At 33.7% G+C, this 15110-nt stretch overlaps 1 protein-coding gene across 7 annotated transcripts in view; it reads right to left on the reverse strand.

The window, feature by feature from the left end:
• Fxr1 (FMR1 autosomal homolog 1) overlaps window positions 1–15110 on the reverse strand; it is a 68223-nt gene that overhangs the window by 11444 nt on the left and 41669 nt on the right. For 4 of the 7 annotated variants that reach the window (XM_015494231.2, XM_015494228.2, XM_015494227.2 and 1 more), the window contains exons 8-12: window positions 14287–14457; window positions 11642–11720; window positions 7794–7903; window positions 3308–3394; window positions 2042–2249 (exon numbers count right to left, since the gene is read on the reverse strand). In XM_015494231.2, coding sequence (XP_015349717.1) covers window positions 2042–2249; window positions 3308–3394; window positions 7794–7903; window positions 11642–11720; window positions 14287–14457 — 655 coding nt within the window. The remainder of the gene's footprint in view (window positions 1–2041; window positions 2250–3307; window positions 3395–7793; window positions 7904–11641; window positions 11721–14286; window positions 14458–15110) is intronic. The other 3 variants (XM_015494232.2, XM_015494230.2, XM_015494229.2) reach the window with 1 other exon arrangement.

A 15110-nucleotide genomic window follows, 5' to 3' on the forward strand; every position in this document is an offset into this window, starting at 1 on the left:
CAAACAACAAAAAAACACCTTATCAAAGTGCTCCGCATCCATCACTTCATGGTTTTAAGTGCTAAACTAAAAACATCAAATCCAAGATGTCATCTATTAAAAGATATATTTTGTGCCACTAAAACAGAAAGTGATCAATTTCGATGTCATTCAAGGTAAGGCACCTAATAACTTCAGTGATGCCACACTAACAATTTTTCTTATAGACTCAACAAATATTATGAATTAAAAATCCTTTTGAAATGAAATATTCAAGAATATCTGGCTTTTACTCCTCAAGCTAACTCAATTTCAATAGCTATTTCAAGAAATACAATGTTACGAGTTTTGTGAAGATTCAGAAGACTGCCATCTGCTGAAGAATTTGCATAGCTTTCTCCAATTCATAAATAATCTACTTTCCAAAAGAACATTTTACTAATGAGGGAATGCTCATCAATAAACCTCTCACAGAGACTAATAAATTTCTTCAATGAAGTCATCATACTCATGATCCAAAAAGCTAAAATGATATATATCCATGTGGGTAATTTATATTTCAAAAATCAATCAGAATATATGCAATTCTATGTAATTATTTATATTATTTTTCATATTAAGCATGCTTTCAGGTATACAGTAATCATTTCCAATGCCCAGTTGTTTGCATGTTAAAACAATTCCACACTTTACTGAAATTTTGTTTCTAAGTTTTCAATGAGGCTTTACCAAAATAAAATACATCAGGAAAACAAAGCACAGACATATAAGGATATGATGCTAAAGGGAACAAAGAAAACTTTTAACTTTCCGATTCTACACAAATGAAACAGTGTAAGTTCAATATGACCCTAGCATCATTATATTCTTTAAACATGAAATTTAAATTTGCAATGTGCACAATGAAAATTTGTACTTATTGATATTTTCCATAAATTCCTGGTATTTTGAAAAACGTTTATAAAATATTTCTCACAACAAGAAGAGCACAGAGAATAGAGAAGAGAGAAAAGAAAGAAAACTGGGTTGGGGAGGAGCAGAGAGGAGAATCAGGTAACTGCTAAGATCCAAGTCCAAATGAAGAAAAATGGAACAACTCCAAAGCTGAAGAAGAATAAATGAAAATTTAGGATTAGAGAATTGTTAACTATTACCACTCCACTGGCCCCTTTCTGCTTAGATTAGGCCCCATCCTCAAAATGAAATACATTTTATAAAAATATTAATTATGCTCATTTAAACAAAGACTTCATTTTAATAAAATGTTATAAAACTATTTCCACATGCAAAATATTTATATTCAAATCTGCCAAATAAAATCAATGGAGGGAGGGGGGAGGAAGGTGGGGAGAAAGACAGAAAGACACACAGACCGACCGTGTGCACACACAAACACATGCATATTTGTCCGTCTCTGGGGGTGGGGGATATAGTGGGATTGACCAGGGTCTCAAACATGCTAGGCAAGTATTCTACCACTAAGCCACACCCAAGTTTAGTTTTTTGTTTGGTGGAGACAACTGCCCTGGTTGGCCTCGAAATTGAGATCCTCCGGCCTCAGACTCTAGAGTTATTGAGATTGCAGGTGTTCATCACCACACCTGACACTGAATTATATTCTAAAAGCTATTAGAGATTTATTATATGCCATCTTGGTCTAGTAATTAGAATATTTTCATTTTTACTTGGAGGATTGGTTGGCAAAAGAGGATTCCTAGCACTAAGTTTTTGGTGGGAAATTAAACTGTACTAGGGAAATATTAGGAAACAGTCTGATATGTATTCATCTAAGTATTTAAAAATCAGGAAAAATAAAATAAAAATCAGGATTATAAACTACCACCTTAAAAATATGCTTCATTTTATTACATAACTGCTTGGAACTACATAGCCTTTTGCTATCATTAATATAAAGTATACTGTAACTATTAAGACATATACCTCAGAACTACATTTCATCCTCAAAAACCAAGTTAAGAGTGATGAACTAACTAATTATAAACAAAATGTGTTGGAGCACCTAAATCAGAATAGAAATACAAAAATAAAAAATACTTTTTACCATAACCGGAGGTGTAATTAGGGCCCCGACGACCTCTGCCTCTTCCACTATAAGACCTAGAACCTTGTACAGAAGAGACGGTACTTTCATCAGTGGCATATCCTTTCTCTTTTTCAGGCCCTCTGGTGGAAGAAGGTCTGAAACCCATACCAATCTGTCGAAGCTGTTCATCAATCTGTAGGCGTTCCATTCTTAGCTGCTCTACTTCCTATAATCAAAACAAAGGGACAAGTCTTCTTATATATATAGTTTTGTCTTCTTAAAGCCTAGAGCTAGAACTGTGTCCTCTACCAAAGAATCTGTGACCTTAACCAATTATTTGATAAATCAGTATTATGTTCATAGTAAACACAATTAACAAGGTCATCTGCTAATTTCCTTCAAACATTTACTGACTGTCTATACTAAGACCAACCACACTGCTATTCTAAAGGAAGATATGAAACTCTTTCCCCTCCGGTGGGAAGATGGATATTGACAGTGTTAAACTTGCTTATATAATAAATAGCTATTAGACAATATTACCAGATATTGTGCTTGTGTACTTAAAATATTACTAAATGAATGGAATTATTATTTACAAAGTTACTTTCCTATCAAAGTAGTAACACATGAGTCAGGACCTAGGGTGGACTAGCAAGACTTGATCATTCAGAAACTGAAGTTACTGCAGGATGTAAAAGCAAAATATCTAGCAAGATAAAGTTCTTGCAGAAGAGCGCACAGGCGCCCACACGCTGTCTCTTTCTCTCTAATGATGTCTATGAGGATAATATAGCTGATTTCAAAGTTACCAAGGAAGCCTACCTTCATTTCTGATTCTATACTCTATTTGCATATATAAAATTAAAAACAAAATGATCCAATATAAAGCATGCAGATGCATAAAGTGACAAGTTCTTATAAACATTAGAAGTGACCATTTCTTAAAAAAATAAGCAAAGACTGTAATGTTTTGAACAACCAATAAAATAAATAAATAAATAAATAAATAAGCAAGCAAGCAAAGAAATTTAAAAGCTCAGAAGAGGGAAAGCAATGCACATAAAGCCATTTTATTATGGAGAAGGTATTTTTATTCTTAAATTCTCATGTAACAAAAACTGAGCAACACTAATGGTGAATTAAAAACATCTAAAGACTTGAAACAGTATAAAGAAATAGAAAACATTTAATGTGCAGATGTTATATTTGTTTACAGTAAAGACATATTTGCATACTAAATGCAGCAAGGATATATATAAAAATATGAGCAAATATACAAACCTTGAGATAAGCAATATGATATTCTAAAAGGACTTGTACATTTCCAATGCTTTCTTTAGTGCCAACAAATACAAATGGAACCATACCCTGTTAAAAAAAAATAAAAAGGAAAAAAAATATCCTCAGTATGTAATATTTAAAGAAAATCTGAATTTTTCAAAGAAAAACAATTTCTTCAACTTTTCAAAAACACACAGCAATTTACATCCATCTACTAAATGTCAACATTTGTGGGTACCATGGCAAAAAAAAAATCATAATTTGAAATATTCAAGATTTTCAACACCTTGTTATTTTGTTATAATTCAGCATGTATGTGCTAAGAATTTAAGAAATCACTTTTTAAAAAATCATGTCAGGTTCTGAGTTCTAATTTAATCTGATTTTCTAACTATCCCTTTTATATTAAGCTAAATATCTGACATCAATCTGACCATGAACTTTCACACCAGACAGAGAATGAATGTAAGCATAAAATGTTTATAAAGTAGCTGGATGGGGTGGCATATTCATGTAATCCCAGCTACTTGGAAACTGAAAAAACAGGATACCAAATTCATGGCCAGTCTGAGCAAATTTATGAGACCATTTCAAAATAAAACATAAAAAGGACTGAGGGTAGCTGGGCTCAGTGGTCCCAGCCTGTAATCCCAGCAGCTCGGGAGGCGGGAGGCAGAGGCAAGAGAATCTCAAATACAAACCCAGCTTCAGTAAATAAGCAACTCAGCAAGACCACATCTCTAAAAAAGGACTGAAGATGTAACTCAAGGGTAGAAGTCCTTGGGTTCAATCTCAATCTCTCTCCCTATTTCTTTCTCTTTCTCTTTTTGGTGGCTGGGTTAATGGGGGACTGAACTTAGTTACAGACACTCAACCACTGAGTCCCACTCCCAGCCCTATTTTGTGTTTTATTTAAAGACAGGGTCTGAGTTGCTTAGTGCCTCACTTTTGCTGAGGCTGGCTTTGAACTCAAGATCCTCCTATGTCCACCTCCAGAGAAGCTGGGATTATAAACGTGCAACATAGGCCCCTGGGTTTAATCTCCAATACAAAAAACAAATAAAACACACTGGTTGAAAATTGTAAAAGTGTTATAATGATTACTCATATGACTTTTAAAATCCACTGATAGTCAGAATTAGAGGAAAACAAGCACTATAGTAGATAAAACTATTGGGACATTAAGGAAAAGGGATCCAAAATTCAAAGGCATACTTTCTCTGTGGGATCCGAAGCAATTTAGCAAGACCCTATATCAAAAAATAAACAAACAGAAATAAACAGATATAAAAGTGATAAGGATGTGGCTAAGTAGTTAAACACTCCTGGAATAAATACCAGATTAAAAAAAGAAAGAAAGAAAGAAAAAGGAGACAGACAAAACTAAGTAGAGTTTTGTATTTGTTCATTAATGCAAAATTGATCTCAGGGCTATTTTACCAGTGAGCTACATTCTCAGTCTTTTTTTTTTTTTTAAACTTTTATTTCTTTTGACAATATCTCACTAAACTGTATAGGATGCTGTTTGGGTGGGTAGGATAACAATAAGGTGGGGGTTTTTTTGTTGTTGTTATTGTTGTTTTTAATTGCTGCTGGGATTGAACTCAGAGAATACTCCCATCCAAAAGATGCTCCACCACCAAGGCACTGGGAATATTATAGGGATATGCCTCTGTCCCTATCATTGAAAGATATTTGTGGGGGTGATGCTGAACCTTACATGATGTACAGTATGAAAATGAGTTTAAAAATTTGACCAACTTGTCCCTAATAGCATGTGCTCAGATAAGCTCTTCAGGTATCAGCATATTACAGGAAGGGATTCCTGACATTAAGAATGTATAACTTAGGGCTGGGGTGGTAGCTCAGTTCTTGCTTTGCATGCATGAGGCACTGAGTTAGATCCTCAGCACCACATAAAAATAAATAAAGATATTGTGTCCATGTACAATTAAAAAAATTATTTAGGAAAAAAAATAATATATTACCTACAGAGTGTAAATACTTACACAATGTATAAACAAAGAAATTACTATTAAAAACAGGTTCTTTTATCAACCACTGAATTAATTCCTTTCTATTTTGCACTTTCCAGGATGTCAAAATTGGAATAAAAAATCTTTTTCACTTTAAATAAATAAATAAATAGCAGCTGGGCATGATGGTGGTGCATGCCTATAATCCCCGTGGCTCAATGAGGCAGGAGGATCGTTGAGTTTAAAGTGAGCCTCAGCAACCTGGAAGGCTCTAAGCAATTCAGCAAGACCCTGTGCTTCTAAATAATACAAAAAAGGGCTGAGGATGTGGCTCAGTGGTTGATGGCCACTGGGTTCAATACCTGATACCAAAAAACACAACAAGAAAGAGTCTGACAGACACACATGCCTGTAATTCTAGTAGCTCAGGAGGCTAAGACAGGAGAATTCAAAGTTCACAGCCAGTCTCTGCAACAGTGAGGCGCTACGCAACTCCATGAGACCCTGTCCCTAAATAAAATACAAAAAGGGACTGGGAATTTGGCTTATTGGCAGATTAGACTCAGTGTCCCTGAGTCTAATCCCTGGTTAGAGGGGGAAAAAAAGATACTTAATCCCAGATATTAAACTGAACCCAAGGACTAACCCAGGCTTTTGTTTATGAGGCTGAATTTCAGAACAGAAAGATTTTTAAAAATAACAGAGAAGAGAAATAAATTTGGGGATTAAAAACTTTCTTCTTAAAAAAAAAAAAATGCACTTAACTGGGCATGGTAATCCCAAATCCTGGTAATCCCTCAGCAATTTAGACAAAAAATCCTGGTGAGACTGTCTCAAAAATTAAAGCGGGGGAGAGCTAGGTATATAGCTTATTTCTAAAGCACCCCTGAGTTCAATCCCCATTACCAAAAAGAAATAAAAAATATATTAAATGCCCAATTATACCAATAAGCATTATTACTATGGTATATAAGCAGGGGACAAGTAGGGCTTCACAGTAAACTAGTTATAAACTGAGTCTCCAGTTTAAAAATGTTAACTTATAAAATGGTTATCCCTGATAACAACATTCAAATTTCATTTTAAAAATAACAATGTTGTATATCATATATTTCCTCCTTCTCCTAAAAATATCAGAAGGCTAGAGTGCTAGACAGATAGGTAACTCATTGGCAGCATGCTTGCCTGGCATGCATAAATTCTCTGAAATTCCCACAATTTTTTTAAAAAGCCATATTGTTAACTAGGTATGTAGTTCAGTGATAAAGGACTTGCCTAACACCTAGAAAGCCCAGGGTTCAATTCCCAGGATTGCAAAAATTTTTAAAGAATATATAAAAACATCAGAAGTTACAAATCATGCATTCCAACACCATAACCAGGCTGGATCTTAGCACCATAAGCTTCTAATACAAAAAGGCATTTCCTCATCCATACCTATTTTATACATCCCAACTGTTTAATCATGTACAATGATTAACTGTAATCCCAGCAACACGGGAGAATGAGGCAGGAATATCCCAAGTTCAAGGCCAGCAACTTAGTGAGACCCTGTCTCAAAGATAAAAAAATATAAAGGACTGGGGATGTAGCTCAATGGTAAAGGTCCCCTGGATTCAATCCCCAGTACTAATTGGACAGATTCTATCCGACAGTTAACAACCACCCCAAATAGTACTCTATTGTGTAAAACTAAGAAGCTATAAGCGTATTCTTTCTGGGAAATAATTTTGGAGAAAATCCTTAGTTTTATATTCAGGGATACCAAGGCTTAAGTCAAGTGTATAAGTTTGGCCATTGAATCTACAAATATGAAGTAATGTACAAAAGAGTCAACAACAATTGTGGGAAAAAATCACCATGTGAGAAGACAGATGGAAAAAGAAATTTCAGAAAGATGGTATCAGAATTAATAACAACATAAAAGCATGAAAAATTCAATTAAAAATGATGAACACTTTCAGGTTCTACAAAAAGAACAAGGAGAATGTGACCAAAAATTCCTTTACAACAGACTGTTTTGTTGAGAATCAAATTCTATAACTTTGCACCCTAAGAATAAAAAAGAGGGCTGAGGATGTGGCTTAGTGGTAGACTGCTTGCCTCCCTTATGTAAAGACTCCAGGTTCAATCCCTAGCACCAACAAAAAAACGAACAAAACAATAAAAAACATAAAACTTAATATGATCCAACTAAAATGTTTGTTATTAATAAATGGCTTAAAAAAAAAGTATTGGGCTGGGGTTGTGGCTCAGGGATAAAGCACTTGCCTAGCATGTGTGAGGCACTAGGTTCGATTCTCAGCACCACATATAAATTAATGAAATAAAGGTCCATCAAAAACTAAAAAAAATTAAAAAAAAATAGTACTGACAAACCCAAGGCTCATATAATCAGTGATGTAACTAGAGTTAAGTAGCTCAACAGATGTAACTTGTTTCCATAATGATTTTCAAAATATAACATGCTAAGTCATCCAAGAAAAGAACATGAATACAACTGTACTTACATCTTCTCTAGGTAGTTTATTTTCATTATCTCCTTCAATTCTCACCCGAACCACACCAGATTTGTCCACTATTTCTTGAATAACTTTGCCATTTTTTCCAATTACCTTTCCTTTAGTAAGACAAAACAAATACAAGTTAAAAAACATTTGATATCCATTTAACATCAGCCCAAGTAACATCTAACTTGCTATCAAATTTTCACCAACAAGATCCATCTTTCTACCTTCAACTAACTCACCTACAGACTACCAACAAATTTTATCCTCCCTCTGAAATTTCTTTCTCTTCAGTATGCCAATGCATTTTAACTGAGATTGACAATGCTGGTCATGCGTAAGCAATTTTCAGACTTTTTAAAATAATATCATTTTTCACTCTCAAAAATATCAATCAACTCTAACCCATTTCAAAACTTACATAAAAGTAAAGAGAAAACTATTTTAATTTGGCATTAAGCATATTAGTTTGTTCAAAACTATCAAATTATGAAATTTTGCCTTTATTTTTAAGGTTCTGTTTGTCCACAACATAGCTGCCTCGAATATCGCTTTAAAATGAACATTCTCTTCCATAAAATATTCACATTTAACAAGTACTACATTTTAAATCGAGTACTTCATAGTTTTTATATAAAAATCATAACATGTATACAATATTCCTGCTACCTTGCTAGGTATGAAATATAGTAAAATGACATAAAATTCAAATTATTTACCTTTTCCATAGTTGACTTATCATTATCAGTCTGTCAACCAGCAATTATTGAACATACAATAATGACATGAGAAACACAAAGGGGGATGTGAAGACTCCTTCCCCAAGAACTTACTATCTAGTTATAAAGATTAACACAAACAAATAATAATAATAATAAAGCAACACCAGGTAGTACTACCTAGTAAAAAGTAAATATTTTGGTAACCTTCACTATATGGAACAGATGTATATCCCATATAAAGTTAAGAGCAACCCCATATTTTTTAATCAAGTGCACACACATCCCCATTTATATTTTTTAACAATTTATTTTCACAAAAAATCTTAGCTGCATTTTGGTAGAAAGAAGTTAAAATGTTAAGTTTTCCCATTGCATCCTTGAAAGAACAATTTCCACTGAAGAACAAATGAGGAACAATGAAAACAAACTGGTCAACACAGGAAAAGCTTAACTATAATGGATTTTCTCGCTCTTTTCCCTACTCTTAACTTTCTTCCCTGTAACCCTAAAATTAAAAGCAGCAGCAACAGAATAAAAAAAAAGTGAGAGAGAGAGAGAGGGAATAGGATAGGGAATTCACATGATGTAAGTCTTCAGAGAAGACTTAGCAGCAGCACATAAAAGCAACCTTCATGTTAACACAGTGAGGCTCAAGCAGCAACTTCATCCTTGACCCTGCTAAAAATAAGCAAATTATCTATTCGAAAAACAAAAACCAGGTTAAAAGAACATTATCCCTCCCCCCAGAATCACAATCTTTGTTCTTCCTTCTTATGAATTATACCAGTGGTGAGTAAACATCCATCATTCTTCTGGGGTCCTTGGCAGGGACCTACCTGCAAGTTTTATATAGTCCCACCAGAGACTGACAATATTTTAAATGATCATTTCCATAATATAATTCCAGAGCAAATTGACAAACTGAAGCAGACCTATAGTATAAATTGAGCATTGAATATAAATGTTCAAGGGGATAGAGTAAAGTGATTAAAGGAAGGCTTCTAAGAAGTAAAGGGCTTTCGGTCCAATATGGACACAGTATTTTGTTTTGATTTAGGAACTGGGGGTAGGGGGAGTCAAATTCTAGAATTCTGAGAACCTAAATGGGTAAAGGAATCCTCTCTGGAACTTATCCACCAAGTGGTCCTCAATCTCGTTTATCATTCAGTCCTCTTTTTCTATTTACTTGGACAAAGAATGCACTATTTTTTTTTTTCAAAGAATGCACTGTTTTTTCAAGACTGTTTCACCCATGAAATACTTGAGGGAACGATAGTAGTATTATACATGACAACCAACAGAAATTTTTATACTATTCTTCAGTGTTTCACCAACGGAAACAAATGCAAATCCCCATTTGCACTTCCTGTGAAGGAAGTTGTAATTAATATGTATGTCCTTAAGAGAACACAATCCATACATAACTGGAGCTAACCAAGACAGGATAGGGGAAGAAAACAGAGACATAATAAACTAACGTAACTTCACTGATATATGAATAAAGAAAAGAATTAGAGCATCACAAATATATCCCATTTCCTTATTTTTGAAATACTAGGAATTTATATTCATAATTACCAATACCACAAACTTTATTGGACCAAGACTATCTCAGAATTGAACTGGGGGGAAAAAAACTGATTCCCTTTCCCAACCCCTACCATTAATTTGTTTTTACAAATGAGAAAACCTTACTATAGTTAAATCATCATGTCTTACAAAGAAGCTATCATAATGTTAGCACCCAAAAATACCAATAATTTCATGATTTAGTGTGATTTAAATGATTAAAAAAGTACGTGAGTTTTTCAAAAGCAGTTTGCCAGGGTGATTTCATTCAACAATTATCATTTGATAACATTTTGTATCAATATTTATTAAAATTATACAAAGTTCTTCAAGCTTTTATTCAATTTTAGTATCTCATCTCTCCAGCTTTTCAGTCTTTATTAACCACTGATACTCCAAGAATTGCTTAAGCAGAGCTTATCAAGTGGCATTATGACATACCTATTTCAAATGTTTGACATTAAGCAGAATTAAGAATCTTCTTACATAACTAATTGTTGAAACAAAAAACAAATTCTATGTTATAAACTATTTTTCTGCAGTATATTGGTTCTTGAGTATAATGGACAAAAATAACATTTAAGAATGAAAGTGTTTTAAAATTCTTACTATTTTTGATTGTACTACAGAAATTAACAAAACAACTAGAGCTAAGAAATTCCTAATGACTGAATGGAGTCATGTAAACAGAGCACAAAAGGCTAAAACTAATTAGTTATGCTCAAAAGTATAGAGACAATGAAGAAATAAAACATTTCCTTACCACTAAATTATTCCACATTATGTTGGTGCTTCATTTTACATTATTTAGGAAAATCCCTAAGTACTTAACACATAACCAAATCCATCCCATTTGCCATAAAATGGCACTTAAAAAGACATAGCGAAGACAAATGACATATTATTAATCACAGCCATTAACTAACTTCCCCCTGAACTACACTGCTAATTTATCCATAACTTTAAACCCAAATATTTTGTCACTTTAACTTATAAACCATGGGTAAAATGATTTTCATTAAAGGTGATAAGTCCTTAATAGTGAAACCTCCCTTCATATTATCATCACCTTCTTTCTCTCCTGTCCATGACTCAACATATGCCTTTAACATAACTTATTATTAAATTCAGGACCTACTGTGAATAAGTTTATTACTCTATTCTTATTCCACAGTTACTTTTTTCTTCTGTACTAAACAAAAAAATCAGTCGCAACCAATTCTCAAAAAGTAATGTAACCATTCTGGTGCACATATGAATGATAAAAACACATGAAATCAAGAATAGGAAAGAGCCCCAAGGATGAACAGAAAAACTATTAATGACAAACTGTTAACAAAAATTGTGGGAACTATTATCAGGTCACACTGTAGAGAAAAAAGACATTTTTACTTTTTAACATTTGACAATGACAAGAAACAATCAATAATTAAATAAATTTTGCTATCTAGTTATTCCACATTGCTATAAGTAGAATAATGTAATCAGACTACAAGAATGATTTCAATTAATTCACTATAAGTAATATTTAACTTTTTAACATTTATTAGAAGTACCTACCAACAAGATTCCTAGGAACCTGAATAAAATCCTCCACAAATTCCAAGAAACCTCTAGCCTTTTTAACAGCATCAGCACTCTAAATGTGGGAAAAATAAAGTTTTGTTAGGGTCTTGAAGCAGCACATAATCCTAAACAAAAATAAGACAAAAAGAAAATTCTGAATTATGCTGTACTAAGAGATTCTGGTGAGGCCAGTGAAGTGTGTAAGTAATTTACACAAAGTACTTAAAAAAAAAAAAAAACCGATATACTACTAAAACCTAAAAAGGCCAGGCATTTCTAAGGTCCCATTTTACATGCTGACAATATTAACAATACTTCTATTGTGCACCTACTAAGCAGCCAAATTTTAACCCAATCCTAAACATACTCACATGATGCATTTCTCCAGGTGTGTGTTTAAAATAATAATGTTTTAATTTTTCTAAGACTCTCTATTTTTTGTTTAGGCTCAACATTAGAAATAATCTTAATGCAGGTATGATGCACACCTGTAATCCTTGTGACTGGGAAGGCTGGAGGCAGCAGAATGACATGGTCAAGGCCAGACTAGTCAACTTATTCAGACCCTGCGCCTCAATATTTAAAGAGATGTAACTCAGTGGCACAGAGCACCACTGGGTTCAATCCCTAGTACCAGGAACAGGGAGGGTATGTGATTTTAAAAGTTTTTGGAGAGACACATTTTTAGAAGTACCTAATAATAAGATTACAAAACCCTCTAAGTTTTTAATGGTGTAATTTTAATAAACTGGAAGGGAAGATATCTTTAAGAGATTTCACACATTTCAATAAAAGTTACTTCCTCCTTGTCTGGGAATACTAGGAATTGAATCCAGGAGCTTTACCACTGGACTACATGCAAAGCCTCTTCATTTTTTTGAGATAGGATCTCATTAAGTTGTTTATAACCTTGCTAAGTTACTAAAACTGGCCTCAAACTTGTAATCCTGCCTCACCCTCCTAAATCCCTAGAATTACAGGTATGCACCTCTATTTTTTGTAGTTACTTCCTCTTTTAATATTTGTTTTTTAATGACCACAGCTCAAATGTATTGTGTGCTCACTCCACCATCAACTATATGCAGTGAGACATAGTGGTGCACATCTACAATCCCATTTACAAGAGACCCTGACACAAAATTAAAAACAAAACTGACTCAAAATGTGGCTTAGGGGTTAAGCCACTTGGATTCAATCCCTGATACCAAACACAATAATAAAATAAAATAAACTATATGAAGCCAGGCATAGTGGGACACACTGGGTAATCCAGGTGACTCAGGAAACTGAGGCAGGATTCCAAGGTTCAAGACCAGCCTCAGCAGTTTACCCAAACCCTATTTCAAAATAAAAAGGGCTAGGACGTAGTTCTGTGGTTAAGTGCCACTGGGTTCAATTCCTAGTACCAAAACAAAATTAAACATTTTAAAAAAAAACCCACACACACTTAATTCTTTAAAAAAAACAGGAATGTAGCACAGTGGTAGAGTGCTTAACTAGCACTGAAGGTCCTGGGCTCAATTCCCAGCAGCACCAAAATAAATTACAAAGGTAAATAGCATTATATCATCATCATCATCATTTTATAGAGAGACACTTATTCGAGGAACTTAAGTGACTTGTCTTAAGCCCATTCTAAATGGTAAAGACAGGATTCGAACCCACAGAGTATGGCTCTAAAGCCTATCTTCTTAATGACTATGTCACACTATTCATTTTCAAAGATTTCAAAAATAAAAACGAAGCATCTTGTCAGAATTATACAAAATGAGCTGAAATGAAAGGCTTGAAATTTCATCAATTAATAAAATCCATTTACTCAAATTTTAAAGATAATCTCACTGTGAGATACTGGTTTTGATTCTATTAGGTACATATTTTTAAATATCTACTAATTTCTATCCTTTTAAATGTCACAGTTAACAAGTGACAAATTACTATCCAAATTCAAGTTATATAATGATATTTGTATCATATGCTATTTACTATTACCAGTACCTGACATACAGAAAGCGCTGAAAACAGTATTTGAATGTCTGAGCTAGGGAAACAACTCAATGGTAATGTGCTTGCCTAAGACACACAAGGCCCTGGGCTTGATTCCAAGCACCTCCCCAAAAGAAATTTTTTTATTTTTTGATAAATTATTTGTAATGAGCATAAAAAAGAAACTGAAAAGCAGTTAAGGAAAACCTGAAAATGCTACTCATTTATTATCCAATAAATCTTATAAAATCAACTTCTATTTTTTAAAAAATATTTTTAGTTGTAGATAAACAGAATAACTTCCTTTAATGTGGTGCTGGGGATCAAACCCTATGCCTCACAATTCTTGGCAAGCCCCCTCAATTCACCTTCTTAAATAATGATTACTATAGTAATTGCTTCTAAATGCATAAATTTAACCTTACAAAGTGCTTTGACAAATGAAAAGTACAGATAAAATATAATTAAACAGGGCTAAAGTTGTGGCTCAGTGGTAGAGCACTTGCCTGGCATATGTGAGACACTGGGTTTGATTCTCAGCACCACATACAAATAAATAAATAATAAAAGGCCCATCAACAACTTATTTATATAAACAATAGGTTTGTTAATATGCTGTAAAGTAAAAGCTCAGGCAGGAAGAGATAACTTACTTCTCCATAGATTCTAAATGTTCCAGTATCTTCATCTAGTTCAATGGCGGTAACTCCAGGAACCTTCCTAGCTTGTTGTATATTACTACCATGTGTACCTATTGCCAGTCCCATTAAATCTTCTCTCACAACAAATTCTTCATGAAATGCTGCTGCAAGTTGTTTCGTGCACTAGTAAAAACAAAAAAATTAGAATTTCTTACAAGAAATCAAACACAAAACAGTTTTTATACACTCAGGCTCACAGCATTATTCAAAATAGTCAGGAGGTGGAAAACAACCAATAAATGGATAAACAAAATGTACATAAAATACAGTACCTTTTAACCTTAAAAGAAATGAAATTCCGACATACACAAGGATGAACTTTAAGAACATTACTTTGATAAGTGAAATAAGTCAAGTTCAAGGCAGCCTCAGCAAATTAGCCAAGCCGTTAAGTAACTTAGTGAGATCTGTATTTAAAAAAAAAAAAAAAACCACTAAACAAAAAATAAATAGACTGAAAGGAAGGAGGGAAGAAGATGGTTTGGTTGGTTATAAGAGCCTAGAGAGAAAATTAAGGCCAAATTTCAATTGCTTAAAAGAAACTCATTTGGTGTCACAAAAAATGGAAGCAAAAACATGTTTTGACTAGACTATTTGTACACTATTTATTTATTTATAGTACCAGAAACTCAAGCCAGGTGCACTTTACCACTGAGCTACATCCCCAACACCTTCTATTATTCAATTTGAGTCAGGGTCCCACTAAGTTGTTGAGATTAGCCTCCAACTTTATTACTGGGTTCAATCCCGAGTGTGTGTGTGTGGGGGGGGGGGGG

Source organism: Marmota marmota, unplaced genomic scaffold (assembly GCF_001458135.2).
Source record: "Marmota marmota marmota unplaced genomic scaffold, marMar, whole genome shotgun sequence".
Classification (NCBI taxonomy): Eukaryota; Metazoa; Chordata; class Mammalia; order Rodentia; family Sciuridae; genus Marmota; species Marmota marmota.